Raw genomic sequence first — 19,814 nt, forward strand, 5'->3', positions numbered from 1 at the left:
AGTGTTAAAGTTAGGGTAGCAGTCCTCAAACTTACAATCTCAGAATTTCTTCCAGAAACGTCGCCAGGTATGCCGAGTCCTCAGTTAAACACACCATGCGCAGCAAATCCGCCACCTGAAGGAGATTCCGAGGTGACTACACGCCTCTGCGGGATGCTGAGACCTTCTAGCACATTCCCAGCAGCCCCGAGCGGTATACTTACCTCCTCCACCAGCTGCTCCACGTCATCTATTCTGTCAGGTATCAACGGGCACTGTACACACATCTCCAAACGAAGAAACACCTGCAGCTGGCACCTTAAAAGAGAGAAATACTAGGTTATAGCTACTCTGAAGGTCACTAAACTCGAGGCCCCTTCCTCAGTCATAGATCCACTTATATACAAAACAACAAAACGGAGAACCGGGGCTTTCTCTAAAGCAGCGATGGCCAACTGCTGGTCTGCGGACCAGTGATGGTCCGTGAGGTCCGAAAGGTTGGTGAGCACTGGTTTAAGGAAACCTTTGGAGCAGCGGTTTTCCACCAACCACTGGTGGTCCGTGAGGTCCAAAAGGTTGACAACCGCTGCTCTACCGACATGAGTTATCAGGTAAACAGGTGACTCAAACTGCATATCTATCTACCCTACTTAATAAAATAGTAATATGAAAATTAACTATCACTCCGCTACACCCACAAGCCACGCCCACCAACCAATCAGGAGTATGCAAATTAACCCAACCAAGATGGCAGCAGTGACAGAGCGAGCAGGAGGCCTGGGTTTCCCCGGTAATGGAGGAAGCCAAGCTTTCCGCACACCCTGTCGGGTCCAGGCCTCCACTCAGGCTACAAAGTTTCAATTATGGAAGATAAATAAATCCCAGATACCAGGGCCTCCACTTGGGTCGCTCACCAACCATCAGTGGTTCGCAGTAGGATCCCAGTAGGATCGGGCCTAAACGGGCAGTCGGACATCCCTCTCGGGGTCCCAGATTGAAGAGGGTGCAGGCTGGGCTGAGGGACACCCCCCCATGCACGAATTTCGTGCACCGGGCCTCTAGTGTATATATATATATATAAAAGCCCAGCGGCTGGAACAGTGGAACGACCAGAACGACTGGTGGCTATGATGTGCACTGCGCCAGCAAACCAGCCTAATCCGAACCTTGACCAGTCCCCTCGCCCCAGCCCGGCCAAGGATCAGCTCCCAAAACCCCAATCGGGGGCAGGGCCAGCCGGCAAACTGCCCACGGCCCCTCCCCACAGCTGGCCACAGCCCCTCCTCCCGATCAGCCCCAACCCAATGGGCTCCCACCACTCCCCCTGGTCCCTCTCCCCGACTGGCCCACCCCGGTGGGCCCCCATCGGGGTGGGAAGGCCAGATCCCACCTGTGCACGAATTTGTGCACTGGGCCTCTAGTCCTATATAATAAAGAGCTAATCTGCTAATTAGATCGAACAGCAGAACGACCGTCTGGACAACCTTCCAGGTGAAGTCAGGGCTGCGAGAGCCGAGGCAGCAGCCAGGGCTGCGAGGGCCAAGCCCCTTGCACCAATTTCATGCATTGGTCCTCAGATTATAAAGAATCAGTCACAAAAGCCTCTTTGAGCAATTTGCCATCTGTTCTAAATGGAAACAAGCAAGTCTTCAGAGTTTGTTTTGGAGCAATGGGTAAAACAAACAAACAAAAAAGGTTACTTACTCTCTGACTTTGTCCTCTTTATCCAGGTTTTTTCCTATGTCTTGTCTAAGACTTTTGCTAGTTTTTAAGAGGTTATTTTTGACTTGATGCAGGCAGTTCATCTGAAAATACAAAAGTATCACATAGGAAACTGTGACGTTCCTTGTCATCATTTCTAATTTCTTCACAGCTGACAAATGCCCTAAGAAGGGGAATACATTCCCTTACATACTCCCCCATCTTTCACTTTAATTAAAAAATGGTGAAATGGCCGAAACCAGTTTGGCTCAGTGGATAGAGCATCGGCCTGCGGACTGAAAGGTCCCGGGTTCGATTCCGGTCAAGGGCATGTACCTTGGTTGCGGGCACATCCCTGGAAGGGGGTGTGCAGGAGGCAGCTGATCAATGTTTCTCTCTCATCGATGTTTCTAACTCTCTCCCCCTCTTCCTTCCTCTCTGTAAAAAATCAATAAAATATATTTTTTTTAAAAAAAGGTGAAATGAATGTTCTTTTCTATCTTCAAGCCTGCAGATTTGACCTTTTTTTTTTTAGTCCCCATCTGACAATATTTTTTCCATTGCTTTTCAGAGAGAGAGGAAGGGACAGAGGGAGAGAAAGAGAAACACCGATGTTAGAGAAACACACTGACTACCTGCTTCCAGTTCAGGCCCAACCAGGGATGGGGAGCAAACAAGCAACCCAGGTATGCGCCCTTGACTAAGAATTGAACCCGTGACCCTTTGGTGCATAGGCCAACACTCTGACCACTGAACCACACCAGCCAGGGCTTGATCTCTCTTAAAAGGAAGATTCCATACAGTAGTGACTGAGATGTCTACATACTATAAACAACAACTGTTCGTTTGAGTGGAGCCTGGCTTTACTAGCCATGAATAGAAAAGCAATAACTGGTCTAACACAGTGGTTTACAACATCCCTGTGCATAAGGGTCACTTAAGAAGCTTTTAGTACATAGATACCCAGGTCCCAACATGCAGACATCTGCTTCACTGTGTCTGGAGGAAGGCAGGCATCAGGTACTAAAAAATGTCCCATGTGCCCCAGAGAGTGTTGATCTGTGGTTAGAGCGTTGGCCTGCACACCAAAGTACCCTGGGTTCGATTCCCAGGCAAGGGCATGTACCTGGGTTGCAGGTTTGTTCCCCAGTCAGGGTGTGTGGGGAAGGCAACCAGTCAATGTGTCTCTCACACCGATAGGTCTCTCCCTCTCCCTCTCTCTGAAAACCAATGAAAAAAAATGTCCTTAGGTGAGGATTTACAAAAAAACAAACAAAAACGTTGCAGGTGACTGTCCAGTCCAGACAGGACTGAGGACCACTGGCTTAATTCTGCGGCTCCCATGCAGCTCAGATAAGGACACAGGAGAGTACATGGCATTACCGGTCTAACCCATGCCCTTCATTTCTGCCTTGTTACGTCACCATGTCCAACTTCCAAGACCTAGAACTGTGCTCACCACTCACCTCCTTGCTCCCCTCATCATGTCTGAATCATGCCCTGCATACAAACATGTGAACCAAACCCACCAATAAGCAACGATGACATTCACCGGGACGCTCTTACCTCTAAGTCCTTGGTGCCTTTGGACTTAAGAAATGCTTTAATGGTTGAGATCATGTTCTGAGCACATGAATACAACATGGTTTCTCCTGTGGCCATAGTCTTTTGGTAATCTTCATGTATGTAAGATTGCAGCTCCTCTTCAGTTTTAAAATCTGTAAGAAAAGAAAAGGTAAACTGAGGACTTCCAGTAAAGATGGCAGAGTAGGTAAAGGCTGTGCTTGTCTGACGGATACGACTGAAACGTATGAGGACATGAGGGTATGAAAGGGTACACCTGCACGCAGACACTGAATGCTGTGAAGTGAGGGGTACCTTTAGGCTTGGAGCTTCTTCGTGTCCTTCCTCTGGGCTCCAATCTACCCGCCGTTCTCCCGCCCGCTGTCTGCTGGGTCCCCCTGTCCCCAGCGGCCTCTGGACTGCCATCTGGATGCAGCTTCTGAGCCTTGACGTTCAGCCTCGCGACGTTCAACATCTTTAAGGAGCGGCACATGGTCTTCATTTTCTGCCGCACTGGCGTGCGAGGGACGCCGCCTACCAGCCATCGTGGGAGGGAAAGTAAAAGAAATTTTTACCCCCGTGGACCAAGAACTACTTCAGTTACCAAGAAACCAAAAACCCCACTGCTTTAATTCTGCACTAAGAGCTACTTTGCCCACTTTATGATGCAAAAACTTTTCCTGGAAGCTTATGCCAAGGAAATCTCTAAAGAACAAACCAAATCATACGAATGATGTACACTACAGTATCATTTATAATGGTAACAATATCAATCGAAATATTCAACAACAAAAGAATTCTGTAAATTCCGTTAGGCAGTGAGGTGGAATAGTAACTGAAAAGGCAAGGCAGCAGATGAACAAATAATTCTGTAAGTAACACGCAAAGTTGTATTTAAATTTGTTATAATGAAAAATGAAAATGGTTTATTCATTAAGGTAAAATTGTGGCTCATTTTTTATTATTTTGTTAAATCCTCACTGAAGTATAACTTTTCCATGGATTTTTAGAGTGAAAGGGGGTGGGGGAAGGAGGGAGAGAGAGAGAAAGAGAAACGTGGATATGAGAAAGAATGGTTGGTTGCCTCCAGCACACACCCCTCAACCGGGGCCAGGGATTGAACCTGCAACCCAGGTACATGCCCCACCAGAATCAAATCTGAGACCCTTCAGTGTGCAGGCCAACACTCTAACCAGTGAGCCACACGGGCCAGGGTTGTGGCTGATAATTTAATCACTATTGTACTGATGTAATCATTTTGAAGTTTGAAATAGAAGAACTTGTCCTTGTTTATTCAGTTACCATTTCAACCTCATTTTAGGGAGTATTAACTCTTTAAAACATACAGTCTCAAAAAATATTCAAGAAACCTCCTTGGTATGAGCGTACGTTTCTTTTTGCTGTCTTCCTGGTTAGACACGGCGGGTTCTTCACGAGACTTTCTCAGGTAGAGCTCGGACAGGCGGCGTGTTAACTCACTCTCAGTCTTGGAAGACTCTTCCTTATTGGGCGAGGCAGCCTGCAGTAGCCTGTGAACAAGTCAAGAAGGCTGGTGTAAAGCTGAAATTCTAATTTCCCAAAATCCTTTAGAGACAAAACGACAGTAACAACCAAATGCCTCTTTTTATAAGCTAATCAAAGATGTCCCCACAAGATGCCTTCCAAAGTAGGCTTTCTCAGGAGGGAGATGGTCCCTTTTCTCACTTACGCTTTTAACAAACTCAGAGGCCATGGCTGTGCTGCGGAACAGAAGGGGCCTCTGGGGCAGCGAGCTCACATCCCACCGCGGACCATCAAAAGCGGGGGAGCTGGGTGCCTGTCCGCTGGTGCACCAGACCTTTCGGAAGCCTCCGGCGTGGCGGAGGCTTCCGAAAGGCCTGGTGCACCAGCGGACAGGCACCCAGCTCCCCCACGATTGAAAGCGAAAGCGTGTAGGGGACCCTACACGTGCATGATTCAATCATGCACTGGGCCTCTAGTTTCAAATATATAGAAAAGTTGAGAAAGCATTATTAAATAGTATGTACCTCCCTCCAAGATTAAATACTTGTTAACAGTTTGCCATATCTGCTTCAGATCTTTTGTTTTTAATAAAATTTATCATTATAGACACAGAGAAAACCCCAATCTTTTCCCACACTTATCTTCCACAGGTATTCCTAGATTTGTGTCTTATTTATAGAGACATACAACATACGGATTAAAACCAGCATAAACTGCTATTTTATGTTGTAAATTATTTCAAAATATACTATACCATCCTTTTGCGATTTTGACTGTACTCAACATACTAAGTATATTCATAATGTTGTGCTACCATCACCCCATCCATCTCCAGAACTCTCTTAACTTGTAAAACTGAAACTGTACACCCATTAAACAACACTCTCCATTTGTAATTAGTTTTCATTAATTTATTTTTTTAACTATGAAATTTATTTAATTTCAATAGAAGTGGTTTTTAATATGATCCTACCGGTTTTAAATTTGCTTTTCAGAATTGTCCCCCCCCCCCCCCCAATTACAGTCAACACTCAGTATTTTATATTAGCTTCAGGTGTACAGCATAGTAATTAGACATTTATATGATTTACAAAGTGATGCCCCAAGTCTAGTACACACCTGGCACCATACATAGTTATGTAATTAGTTTTTAATTTTATTGAACTATACTAATAAAATGTGGTCTGTGATAAAAATTAAAAAAAACCACCCAGCCATATTGAGATAACTGAGAGCTGATTTCAATGATCAGTTCCCAGAGAAATAAAAGGAGTTTTACCAAAATGACTCCATCAAATTTGAACTGGCGCCACTAAGGTTGGAGCAGGGAAACCAACTCTCAGCAACAGCGGCTCTCCAGGGCGCGGTGCGGCTGAGCTCCTGCTGGGCCCACTCTGGACAGGGAGGAGCTACAGGGACGGAGCAGAGATGGAAGGAAAAGAGGCATGAGAACCAAAGCAGACATCCCCGTTCTGGTGCCTGCCACAGACTGACCGCCTTCTCACCGAGGACATACAAAGCGCAGCATTGACGACCTTCCTTCATCTGCACCCCCTCCCACGGGCCTGTGTCTGTGAAAACTGCTGCTCTGACAATGCACAAGCACAGGCTTCCTCACTGCTCCTCAAACACAGCGGACGCACCCGTCCCAGAGCCTCTCAGGGAGTTCGCTCCCTGCAGCTTCCTTCAGGCCTGTGTTCAAATATGGCTTTCAAACCAGGCCCGTTTAAAATGGCACCCCTCCTGCCCCTTAACTGCCCCATTCCCTTTTTCCTGTTTATTATATAGCATTTATCGCTTTCAAATATCCTATATAATTCCCTTAGTTTATTGTCCTGTATTCCAACTGAATGGTAAACTCAGTGAGAACGAGACCTTTGTCTACTCTGTTCACTGATGTATTATTCCCAATACATAGAACAGCGCCTGACATGCAGCAGGCACTCACTAAATCTGTTGAATAACTGAACAAATGGAAGAAATATCAAATTAATTGCGTTTTCATCTACCTAGCATAAATGACAATGCCATGAACTGGAAAGCAGACAGAATCATGACAGTTTCACATGCAGTCTTTAGTAAATACATTAAAAACCAGGTTTCATCTCATTCTCTAATTTCAAAGCGATTTCACAGAGCCTTTGGCCTCCTCTGAATGCTTCAGGATTCTATCAATAATGACAATTTAAATTGCCTGAAGTACTAGTTTGCTTTCACCTGTTTTATAACAGATACTGGGGTTCTACTGAGAGCAGAGTTGCGGGGGGGGGGGGGGGCGGGAGTGGAAATCCTGGAGCCACCACCCTGGAGTGTCAGCTGTTGGTTGCAAACTTACCAGAGGTAGTGGGGTCTTCCAGTAAACCCGGGGTCGGACTCAACACGACACCCATAACATCGGAACAAAGGGATGTGGTGTCCAGGGGGTTCTCGGCCACAGCTGCTTGGAGAAAATGCCTTTGAAATGCAGCTTCCTCAGTGCGGAACACGGTGAGAACCGTAGTGTTGGTAGAGAGCGGGGAAATAACTCCTGTGACGGGGGGCCAGCCGTCACCGGGGTCCACACTGGCGACCTACAGAAGAAGTTCCAGCTGGTTGAGAACACTACTGACATGCGTAAAGGAGAACGCAACTCGGGGAAAGGCCAGGACGGTTTCCCCAGATGCTTATTAACATAAAAAACTATGGAAGGGACAGGCTTGGTGGATAGTAGTGCTAGAATTCAACTTACTGATTATATAATCCTAACTTCTCAATTTGCAAATAAGAAAAGCCTAAGAATACCAGGAATATTTATCGAGCATGTATTTTTTTTAAACTTTATTTTATTGAGCTCAGAGAGGAAGGGAGAAGGAGAGAGATAAAAACATCAATGAGAGAGAATCATTGACTGGCTGCCTCCTGCACGCCCCCTACTGGGGATCGAGCCCACAACCTGGACATGTGACCCGACTGGGAATCGAGCCGTGACCTCCTGGTTAACAGGTCCACACTCAACCACTGAGCTACGCCAGCCGGGCCTACTGAGCATGTATTACGTACTTAAAATCCACTGAATCCTCCCAACCACTCTGAAAAAGTTTAACTTATAAATTAGGCACAGTAATAGATTAACAGCAACAACTAACAATAAAATAGAACACTTATAACAATATACTGCAATAAAAGTTATGTGAGCCCTAGCCGGTTTGGCTCAGTGGATAGAGCGTCAGCCTACAGACTCAAGGGTCCTAGGTTCGATTCCCACCAAGGGCACATGCCTGCGTTGCGGGCTCCATCCCCAGTGGGGGGTGTACAGCAGGCAGACGATCAATGATTCTCTCTCATCATTGATGTTTCTATCTCTCCTTCTCCCTTCCTCTTTGAAATCAATAAATACATTTTTTTAAAAAAGTTATGTGAATGCTCTCTCTATATATCAAAATACCTCACTGTATTGTCCTCACCTGTTCACTTGAAGGAAGCGCTTTCCGGCTTCTCTTTGGCATTTCTAATTTGTCGCCATCACTAGCCTTATACTTTGGGACCATTATTAAAATCAGGGTCACTAAAACACAAGCACTGTGATACGAGAGAGTCGATCTGATAACCAAACTGGCTACTAAACTAATGGGTGGGGGTGTACACAGTATGGAGACACTGGACAGGGGAAGTCCAGGCAGGACTTCTGGAGAGTTCACATTACTCAGAACAGCATACAATTTAAAACGTATGAACTGTTGCCCTAGCCTGTTTGGCTCAGTGGATAGAGCATCGTCCTGCAGACTGAAAAGTCCTGCAGTCAAGGGTATATGCCTGCGTTGTGAGCTCGATCCCCAGTAGGGGGTATGCAGAAGGCAGCCAATCAATGATTCTCTCTCATCATTGATGTTTCTATCTCTCTCTCCCTTTCCCTTCCTCTTTGAAATCACTAAAAATATATTAAAACAAAACAGCAAAAACCGTACGAACTGTTTATTTCTAGAATTTCCCATTTAATATTTCAGACTGCATTTGACCGTGGAAAGTGAAACCGTGGTTAAGGGAGGGCTACTGTTCCATCACTTTACCAACCTAATACAGTCACTGCATTTGGCCCATGGCTTTTTTCTTATCTATAATAAAAGGGTAATATGCTAATTAGACCAGATGTCATTCCAGACGACCTTCCTGACGAAGCCGGGGCCGGAGGGAAGCCAGCCCAGGTCCCAGGTGCCTGCGGGCAGCTGGAGGGAAGCCAGCCCGGGTCCCAGGTGCCTGTGGGTGACCAGAGGAGGGAAGCCCGGGTCCCGGGTGCCGGAGGGAAGCCGGTGCCGGCAGCCAGGGCTACTCTTGCATGAATTTTCGTGCATCAGGCCTCTAGTGTGAATATAATTTAGCTTAATGGGATTCAAGATACATGCAATGTTATAAACTGTTTCTTCACTGATGAGCATTGTCGTCATCTACAGTGTAGACAATATTATTTACAAAAGCATCACCTGTTTCACTGAGATGATATTATAGAGGACAACCCTGGGTGTTTCACAAACACACTTATTTTCCTTTACCAATGACTTAGACCAGCGGTCGCCAACCTTTCACACCTCACGGACCACCAGTGGTCCACGGACCACCGGTTGCTGACCGCTGTATTAGACAAGGATGAGCTAGCGTGTGGAAGAGACCTACCAGATGTAACTCTTCGGCAGTCAGCCTGTGGACCAGCTGCTGAAACAACGTCCTGTGGGCTGACTTCTTGTCCTCTGGACTCTGGAGCATCCAGCTATCAGTGCCCAACGTGCCACTCGCTGGGAGAGACCACTGGGTGGCCGTGCCTTTCAGGAAAATTCTGACTGGTTTCTGAAAATGTCTCTGATGCATGGCCAAGGGCTCTAGGATGACTGTCCATGCTTCTTGAGTCTCTTTGCCTGTTAGAAATAAAGAACATTAAAATCGAGATGTAATAAACAGTTACTAAAATATTTAATAGTAAGAGAAAAATTAGAATGTCAGTTGAGTACTAGTATTGCCACTTAGTTCACACTCAGCCCTCATTCTGCTGCCAAGTTCCTATAGCTCCCCAGGAAAAGCTGTGCACGAGAGGAATTGCAAGGGCATGACTGGATGTCAGAACTTCTTAATATGACTTAGAAGTGAATATTCAAGCAACACGCTACTTACAAAAAATAAGACATCACCTTTTTTTTTGCTCTATACTTCATATGGTGTGTGTGTGTATTTTTTTAAGTCTATTTTATTTTTACTTATTTTTTAATCCTCACCCGAGGATATTTTTCTATTGATTTTTAGAGAGAGTGGAAGAGAGAGGGAAAGACAGAGAAACACCAATTGGTTTTCTCCCGCACGCCCCGGACCAAGGTTGGAAGCCTGCAACCAAGGTGAATGCCCTGACTGAAATCGAACCTGGGACCCTCAGTCCACAGGCTGACACTCTATCCACTGAGCCAAACCAGCTAGGGCAAGACATCACTTCTTAAATCCATAAAATACAGCATACGACATATCTTACGAGGAGATTAAATTCTAAAGATGAAACTGCTTAAACCAAACTACTCTTGAAATTTCCTTAGCCCTAGCTGGTTTGGCTCAGTGGAGAGAGCATTGGCCTGAGGACTGAAGGGTCCCGGGTTCGATTCCAGTCAAAGGCACATGCCCGGGTTGTGGGCTTGATCTCCAGTAGGAGGCATGCAAGAGGCAGCTGATCAATGATTCTCTCTCATCACTGATGTTTCTATCTCTCTCTCTCTCGCCATTCCTCTCTGAAATCAATAAAAATATATTTAAAAAAAATGTTCTTAAACTGCACATAATGTCTAATGTAGTTTTATATATACATCTCTATATAGTATTACTTCTGTGTGAATGATTCAGAAATGAGACTCGCTGTATAGTGAATAACATGGCAAAGGAAAGTTAGGAAGATTCCACATGCAGGCTCTTCCTGATAACCTTCAGCTCCCTTTGACTAACTTGTTATCAATCGCAGTCTCACCGTGGCCTTACACTTCATCAATCTCTTCTAGGAGGCAATGAAACCTCACCACGCAATTGCTTGGGCACCTGGGCAATATTATTTTTCTTTGCACAGAGCCAAGAAACTCTTTGAAGTCACTCGCTCACCTTCTTATACAACGCTGGCAGGTGTACCACACCTGAGTTCTATCCTTCCCTGTGGCACCTCTGACTTGGCTCAGACATACTTTAATTACAAACACTGAGTGCCTGGGCTGTGGAAAGCCTAGAGAATTTGAAAGCATAGGCCTGCCTTAAAGAAATGTATATAACTGAAACCAACCCCCGCCCCCCAAACATTATTTGCTTACCTTCAACAGGGAGAAATAACGTTCCTTCCGTCCGTGGAAATGAGGCTTCATACTCAGGAGAATTATAGAGCAAACAGTTTAAGATGGAGTCTGTTGGCAGAGCTGACACCCACGAGGAGAGGTGAGGCTCACGTGAGAGCAGGGTCTCCCCAGCTTTAGTACCATCTGGGTTCAAAGTCTCCAACGGCAAGACGGTGCCCCCCACGTGCTGGAGCAGTTCACATACTGTCCAGTATCCAAGGTGGTCTGGGGACTCCCACAGCTAAAATGGAATTACAAAGAACCTCAAGTTATTCTAAAGGAGGCATTCAGAAATAAATCTAAGGGAAATCAGGAGGAAGGAAAGGTGATTTCTACACTAAACGATCAAATGACACAATAATGTATTTGCTGAACCCAACACAGAAAATGGCCAGCATCTTATCACCGTACAGTTCAAGAATGTAATCCTATATAATAAAAGCCTAATATGCAAATCGACCGAACAGTGGAACGACCAGGGGGCAGGGCCAGCAAGTGGGCAGCACCAGGCCAGCCAAGGAGGGTGCCAGCTGGCAGAGGGAGAGGATGGCGGCAACTGGTGGCAAAGGGGTGATCGGGGGCAGGGCCAGCCACTTGCCGGCCCCCGATTAACCCACTGGTTGCCTCCTGCAGAGGGAGGCCAAACTGCGCTTAGGCCCTGTGGAGTGGGCCTACACCATCAGTGGGACATCCCCTGAGGGATCCCGGACTGCGAGAGGGTACAAGCCAGGCTGAGGGACCCCCCACACACACACACACAGTGCACGAATTTTCGTGCACCGGGCCTCTAGTTACTATACACTGAGTGGCCAGATGATGATGATCTCTGAATGCATAATAATCGGGCCACTCAGTGGCCTATATAATAAAAGGCTAATATGCAAATTGTCCCCTCGACCAGAAGTTCGACCAGCAGGCTGGCCAGCCAACTGCCCATGTCTCCTCCCCCTGGCCAGGCTGGCCAGACCCCACCCATGAACAAATTCATGCACCGGGCCCCTCTCTCTATATATACATATACATATATATATATATATATACATATGTGTGTATATATATATATACACACACACACACACACACACACACACACACACAGAGTGGCCAGATTATTATGCGTCCAGAGATCATAATAATCTGGCCACTCAGTGTATAATATGCCTTCAAGATAGTGTCCATAAGTGAAAAGACAACTTCAGCTCTGTTGCCTGTCAAACAGAAGTGGAGCAAATCACTGGGGATACATCATAAAATGTTACTAATGATACGTTAATAACATAACTCTGTCCCACACAACAATGGCCAGGGATCATGGGAATGAGGCAGGTGAATGTCCTGGAGGGTGATCACACAGCCCCACAGCACTGTGTGGGGACCAAATAGGTCTTCTAATTCTATCTTCACCAAAGCCCCCATCACCTCTCGCCTGGACTCTACCGTAGCCTATAAAGCCTGTGCCCTGCCTCTAATCTTCTCTCCTTGTTGCTCTAAGAAGTATTCTTCCGAGCACACATCTGGAGCCTGCTACTTCTCTAAAAACTTTCTGGGGCTTCCCATGGCCTCCACGATAAAGTAACTCCAGCACAGCCACAAAGCCCTGGCCAGGTAGCTCAGCTGGCTAGAGCAGCAGTCGCCAACTGATGGTCCGTGGACCACTGGTGGTCCATGAGGTCCGAAAGATTGGCGACCGCTGGGCTAGAGCATCGTCCCCATACCCCAAGGTTTCGGGTTCCATTCTCCGTCAGAGCACATACAAGCAACCAATGAATGCACCAATAAACGGAACAAATCAATGCTTCTCTCTCTCTCTCTCTCTCTCTCTCTCTCTCTCTCTAAAATTAATTTTTTTAAAAGAAAAGCCCTTCACAACTTAGCCCTAAACCTTTCCAAACACATGATCTTTCCCACCTCCAGCCCTACCTTCTGAATCATTTGCTGTCTGCTGAACACGCCATATTTTATAATGCTTCCATGTTTCTGTAGATTCTGTTTCCTCTACCTTCCCTTTCCCTGCGCACCAACTGGATGCTAATTACAGTACGTCCATCTAGCTCAAATCCTGCTTTCTCTGTAAAAGTCGTTCCTTACTCCTTCACACAGAGCGGACTCTCCATTCAACAAACTTTTACTGAGCAGCCTTTATGTGCTGAGATCTAGCAACACATATTCCCTGTCTTCCAGAATCTTCAAGTTGGGATAAGGTTGAGTAAAACAGCAACAACGTGGAATATTTAACTCAACCTCACAATATAACGTGATGATGTTCAGGAAGGAAGGGAACACGAAGGAGGAGCATCTACCCTGGGAAATGATCATCATGCTGGATTCCTACCCCACAGGTATAACCGGAGACCATAAATTGCTAGGTGCAGGTGAGTCCTTCTAGGTCATTGCCAAACTTTCCATTCTATTCAAGTTCAAAGGGGGAAGAAGAATGCCCAAGGTCACTGCAAGACAGTGAAAGACCAGTCTAAACCCAGGACTATCTTGCATAGTGCTTTTTAAAATGAAGGTGTGAAAAAAAAATTAAAATAAATAAAATAAAATGAAGGTGTGGCCCTTTGATGGTCTTAGATGGATCCTTTGATGAATCAGTTGCCTGGTTTATAATCAACATTAAAGGGAAAAAAAAAAAAAACCTGAATAGAAAATATCAGAGCACAACAGAAAATATCACATGCAGTGAAGATAAATGATGCATTGTGTAACTTTGGTTTTAGTTATGCATACCAGTTGGGGAAATGCTGTAACATTTTAATCTATCTATTAGTATTTGCTGTTACCATGTGTCCATGCCTGAGTTCACTGCTGTGGGGGAGAATGGTAAGCAAGTTCAGATACCACAGATCCTGATTAGGATTTTGTGCCAAACAGAAACAAAAAAGTTTGTTCAAATTGTTTCAGCCAAAGGATGGGGTGGGGGTGGGAGGCACACGACTGCTTATCAAACGAAAGGTAAAACTTTAGTAAGCGTTGAAAGAACATTAACTTTTGATTAAAAAGTAATACATGGCCCTGGCTGGTTTGGCTCAGTGGAGAGTGTCGGCCCACAGACTGAAGGGTCCTTGGCTTGATTCCGGTCAAGGGCACGTACCTTGGTTGCAGGTTCCCCATCCCTGGTCGGGGTGCATGCAGGAGGCAACCAATCAATGTGTCTCTCTCACATCGATGTTTCTCTCTCTCTCTCTCTCCCTCTCTTTTTCTCTCCCCTCCCCCCTTCCATTCTCTATAAAAATCAATGGAAGACTATCCTCGAGTGAGGATTAACAACAACAAAAGTAATATATGTACGTGTGTTTTAAAAAACCCACAAACAGGATATAGAGTATGGTTAAATTTTTCATTTTTATGCATATGATAGGGTAGTCTGTGGTGCCGGGGTTCTTTTCCCAGCGGGAGCCACCAAGTCCCATCAACCTTTTGACAGAACTCGTGTAATTATTACATGCTGGAATTGGTTCCCGGCACTGTGGCTCACCAGCACACTTAGCAGGTAGGTGATAAATATGTACTGAATAAAACAGAGGCATAATCATGTGTCAGGGTCCGATGTACTTCCCTGTATCCTCTATTTGTACAAGAGTTCTGTGAGCTTGACCTCCGCCCCCCTCCCCCGCCCCCCCCCCCCCCACACACACACCCATCCATAAGTCCAGGCTATGTTTCCCCCGTCTGACTTCTCTGCCTTTTCTCTTCTTCCCTCTCCTACCCGTGTGGAGAGAACGCCCCAAGGACAGAGCCCAGGGCTCCCTTTTGCCTCCACGGTATGGCTGGCCAGAGGCTTTTGAACAGGAAAATACAGAGCATCAGCAGAAAAACAAAATTCCAGAAAAGCTTAAGATTATCCGACTCGAGCCGAAACCGGTTTGGCTCAGTGGATAGAGGGTCAGCCTGCAGACTGAAAGGTCCCAGGTTCGATCCCAGTCAAGGGCATGTACCTTGGTTGCGGGCACATCCCCAGTGGGGGTTGTGCAGGGGGCAGCTGATCGATGTTTCTCTCTCATCGATGTTTCTAACTCTCTACCTCTCTCCCTTCCTCTCTGTAAAATATCAATAAAATATATATTTTTTTAAAAATTATCCGACTCGAGATTTGAGAAGCCTCAGATGGTAGAATATCAGAACTGGAAGGGATCTTTAAAAAATCCTATCAACCTATTTATTTTAATACTATGCGAAAAGAAAGTGGGAAAAAGCATCTCCAGACCCCATCTGCAAAGATGTAGTTCTAGTCAGTATTTGATATGATTTCATATTATCCCAAATCAAGCGCTTCTGTGTTGTGTACTGTGCCCAACATTTGCTTTGCTGCCTGAACAAATGTTAAGTCCTAGGTTTCCATTTTCCCCACCAAATGTGTACCATTCCCCTAAGCATTTCTGTCCTTTCCTTTTCTTTGACAAGCCTGCTGCCTTGTTTTGCATTTTGCTACACCTTAGGGGGGCTTTGTATGTGAAAGGTGTTGAAAATTTTAACATACTATGTCATTATTTAAGTATCTGCTCATTCTCCATTTGTAATCTTACAATTTAACCAACTCCTCGTTTAGCAACACGCGTTTCCACAAACTTGAATCAGCTTTCACCTGGTTAAACCACACCTTCCCATCAATTAAAACAAAACTCTACCTTCCGACCTTGGGCCTACAGATAGATAAGCCTCTCCTATTTCCTGACTTCCTCTCCTGACTCCCATGCCTTGCCTTTCTGTTTCTCAAACCAACTAAGCTCATCTCTCGCTCAGATCGGTACATCACTCATCTCTCACTCTCAGATCGGTACATCAGCTCTTCTCTCTGCCTGGAATGTTCTTTCCCAACTTTCACATTCCTCCTCCTTCACCATTCAATTCTCTGTTCCAAGAGACCTTACCTGACTGTCACGCTACTGAGCACAACACCCACACACACCCCTTCTACATCCTCTGCCACACCCCTTCCCCAGCTCTATTTTCTTCAGAGAAATATTTGAAATCCTATCGCTTACTTGCTCAGCTATATCATCTGTCCATCTTACCTATATAATTCCCCCTAGAAGGTAAATTCCACTTTGGCTGGCCACCTCATCCCCAGCAGGAAAAACTGTGTAGGTACTCAATGTAGTAGCTTCTCAGTGACTATTCATTGACTAAATTAAGTGACAGGAAGAAAATGGTGTCCCCCCCGCCCCCCCCCCCCACACACACACACTTTTAATTATAGCACTTAACTGGGGCCAGGATCTCACTACCTCAGCAAAAATCCAAACTAGCCCTTTAGGAAGGTGAATTCTAAGTGCGTCAGAATTAATTTAGCCAACAAATATTTACTGAACAACCACAGTGCTCCACACACACCTGCAGGGGATAAAGGAAGCCTGTGGCCACCTTTATGAAGGTCTTTCTAGAATACGTGGGAGGGGAGACGGCACAACTGGAACACAGAAGGGATGAAGGCCACAAAAGGAGGGAACTCAGACGCTGACACTGAGTCGCTGCCCCCTGGGCACGGCCTTAAAGAGTGAGGGAGGCGCGGACTGGCATTCCTGGTGACTAACCAAACAAGCAGCCAGCCCTGCTGACCAGCTAGGCTAGGCTGCAATAGGCGGGAATATGGGTCGTGCGTAGGACACATAAAGTCGGGTGAAGGCAGACAGGGCCCCAGTTGTGAAGGACCTTAAACGCTTCTGTGGTGGGCAGTCAGGCAGACAGGAGCAGAGATAGGGCCACAGGCAGGTAGGGAAGGTGGAAGGTCGCCGTGGTGGAAAGCCCCGGGTGCCTAGCGATGGGCAAAACTGGAAATGCAAGGACCTCACCCCCAGGGTAATCTGCCCCCCCCCCCCGACCCCCATCCCCGCATGTCGCAGTTTAGATCCCTTGACCTTTCATATTGATAGTTGGATGCTCCCTGACCTTTCCCCCCCTGGAATGTCACAGGTCAGGCAGTTTAGACCCCTTGACCTTTCATATTGCTAGTTGGATGCCCCCTGACCTTTCCCCCCGCCTGGCATGTCGCTGGCCAGGCAGTTTAGACCCCTTGACCTTTCATATTGCTAGTTGGATGCCCCCTGACCTTTTCCCCCCCTGGCATGTCGGTAGTTGGTAGTTGTGGGGTAGAACCCCTTGGAGGGGGAACCAGGGGCCCACACCCCTCCCTTAGGCATTAACCCTTAGGGCTGACATCTAGGCCTCAGTAGTGTTTCAGCTTCAGGCCCAGAAAAGCAGCAAAACCAGACAAGCGATGCCATGGCTGACCTCAGGACCAGCTGCACTGAATAATGACCCCCGCCCCTCCCACCCCGCATCCACCAATAAGAGACCAGGACCCTGAAAGGACACACCTGGAAAAGCAGACGAATCTTCTACTGAGATCCTCCCCCTGGGACCGCCCCGAAAATCTCCCCCTTAAAAGCACTTAGGGCCGAAACCGGTGTGGCTCAGTGGATAGAGCGTCGGTCTGCGGGCTGAAGGGTCCCAGGTTCGATTCCGGTCAAGGGCATGTACATTGGTTGCGGGCACATCCCCAGTAGGGGGTGTGCAGGAGGCAGCTGATCGATGTTTCTAGCTCTCTATCCCTCTCCCTTCCTCTCTGTAAAAAAACCAATAAAATATATTTTTTTTAAAAAAAAGCACTTAGGACAGAGGACCTGGCACGCTCTCCCCCAGACGTCCCACCTGTACCCTTCTCAGCTCACTTCTTCCACCTCTGTGACTTTTAAAGAAATCTGAGTCTTGGCTCTGAATTCTTTCTCCCCCCCCCCCCCCCTTCTTTCTTTCACTCACTTATTTTTATTGATTTCAGAGAGGAAGAGAGAGGGCGAGAGAAACATCAATGATTGAGAATCATGGATCGGCTGCCTCCTGCACACCCCACACTGGGGATCGAGCCCACAACCCCGGGCATGTGCCCTGACCCCGGAATCGAACCGTGACCTTCTGGTTTGTGGGTCGATGCTCAACCACTGAGCCACGCCGGCTGGGCTGAATTTTTCTTAGCAGAACCTCACGTACCTACTGAGTTTGCTGAACCTGGGTCAGGTCTGACTCCGAGGGTGTAACTCCCGCTGCGGGTCTGGGGCGCCGCCACTTGGACTTAGCAGGTTCCGAGGCCCCGCCTAGTGTATTGTTTAGGCTGCCCCAAGTCTGGTGAACCCCGAGGGCACGGCGCCCTAAGTCTGAGCTCCCTACCCTCTCTCTCACCTTGGACCTCTCGGTGGTGTCCACCCAGTACAACGTGACCTTCCGGGTGACCATGACTTCCTGGACCCTCCTGGGCAGCAACTTCTCCATCACCTGCTTCGGGGTGGGCGGCGGGGCCTGGGCCTGGGCCTCGCAGCCGGACACGAACTGCACCAGCTCCCTCTGCGAGCGCGGGCAGGGGCCCAGCAGGAAGACGGCGTTCCCGAAGCCCCCGAGCGCCGCGCCGGCCTCGGCGGCCTCGCTCTCCGCGTCCAGCAGGCGCCTCCCGCGGCGGCGCAGCGCCGGCTTGGTGGGCGACGTGATCTCGGGCCGGTCCCACTGGTAGTCGAGCAGCGTCTCCATCAGGGCGCCGTGCGTGTGCGCGGCCCGGGGCGCCGGGCCGGGCAGGTGGGCGCCGGCAGCGCCGTCCCCGAGCCTGGCCTCCAGCTCCTCCTCGAAGTCCTCCCAGGAGCGGGCGCCCAGCTCGCGGAAGTCGGACACGCGGGACGGCCGGCCCCGCGCCCCTTGAGAGTCAAAGAACCGGAAGGCCCAGCGGACCCTCGCCAGGCCGAACCGGCAGCTGAGGTAGAGGAGCAGGCGCAGGGCGGCCCGCCGGACCGGGCTCCGGCCAGCGGCGCCGCCCGCCGTGTCCAGCAGCAGCATGACGTTGTGACAACAGGCCATGTCCGCCGCGCGCGCCGCCGCTGCCGCCGCCGGGGGGCTCGGGCTCCCCGAGACCCCGCTTCAGGGAACCAGCGCCATTCGCTCTCCCAGGGACTCTGCTCAAAAGGCTCCCGCGCTCTCCAGGAAACACTACTATTGGCGGAGCCAGCTCCCAATCACAGCTCTTATTGGTCCCTTGCCTTACGTAATGTACGTGAGCGTCGGCCCCCTCCTCGGCGCTGATTGGAAGGGCGTTGGGGCAATCCTCTGCTCGATTGGTGGAGGGCGTGTCTGTGGGCGGGGCCCTGTGGTCCGGGAAGAACTTAACGCTGATTGGCCAGGGGCTTCGTTTTAAAATTTAAAGAGGTGGTGCTGGGATGGCGTCTCATCAAGTTCCCTCCTTGGGAAGGTGTGCCTTTGGGCGATGGTGCGCAGGTGCGCGGCGGCCCGCCGGGATTCCGACTGGGTTGAAGCCACCCTGGACTTCCTATGGGGTTAGAATCAAATGTGAGGACTTTAATTTTCTGTAATTTAAGTAAAGTTATTAAAATAGAGAAGTTCACTCCCTTTGGCCAAGTTAACTTAGAGGGGTTTCTTTGAATGAAGTAATCAGATCCGTAGAGTTGCTTTAACTTAAGTAAAATTGGAAACAACTCGAATGGGAATGGCACCCTAGGAGAAAGAACGTCGTGTGTAGCTTTTTTAAATAATGTTTTTTTTATAATGTTACATTAAAAAAAAAAAAGAGTATATGTAACAGCACATGCAGTGAGATCTCCGAATTTTCTGTCTATTTGTATATTTCTAAACTGTTAGGTTAATGCTGTGCACGAAACTTGTCTGCTATTGTCTTTGGGTGATAAAATTATGATGATTTTTTTAAAATTTCATTTACACTTTCTGAATTTTCTAAGTTTTCTACAAGTC

The 19,814-nt window shown here is 47.7% G+C and overlaps 1 protein-coding gene across 1 annotated transcript in view; it reads right to left on the reverse strand.

Annotated features, from left to right (window-relative positions):
- Nucleotides 1-18,982, reverse strand: part of TICRR (TOPBP1 interacting checkpoint and replication regulator) — a 69,636-nt gene extending 50,654 nt beyond the window's left edge. Inside the window, exons 1-11 of the mRNA XM_079763989.1 lie at nt 18,246-18,982; nt 11,049-11,310; nt 9,394-9,632; nt 7,082-7,316; nt 6,026-6,155; nt 4,633-4,772; nt 3,559-3,777; nt 3,247-3,398; nt 1,684-1,784; nt 204-297; nt 36-115 (exon numbers count right to left, since the gene is read on the reverse strand). Of these exons, the coding sequence (XP_079620115.1) occupies nt 36-115; nt 204-297; nt 1,684-1,784; nt 3,247-3,398; nt 3,559-3,777; nt 4,633-4,772; nt 6,026-6,155; nt 7,082-7,316; nt 9,394-9,632; nt 11,049-11,310; nt 18,246-18,908 (2,315 nt within the window). The 5' untranslated portion in view covers nt 18,909-18,982. The remainder of the gene's footprint in view (nt 1-35; nt 116-203; nt 298-1,683; nt 1,785-3,246; nt 3,399-3,558; nt 3,778-4,632; nt 4,773-6,025; nt 6,156-7,081; nt 7,317-9,393; nt 9,633-11,048; nt 11,311-18,245) is intronic.
- Nucleotides 18,983-19,814: the final 832 nt, after the last annotated feature.

The sequence above is a fragment of the Cnephaeus nilssonii genome, assembly GCF_951640355.1.
Source record: "Cnephaeus nilssonii genome assembly, chromosome: 24".
NCBI classification, from domain to species: domain Eukaryota; kingdom Metazoa; phylum Chordata; class Mammalia; order Chiroptera; family Vespertilionidae; genus Cnephaeus; species Cnephaeus nilssonii.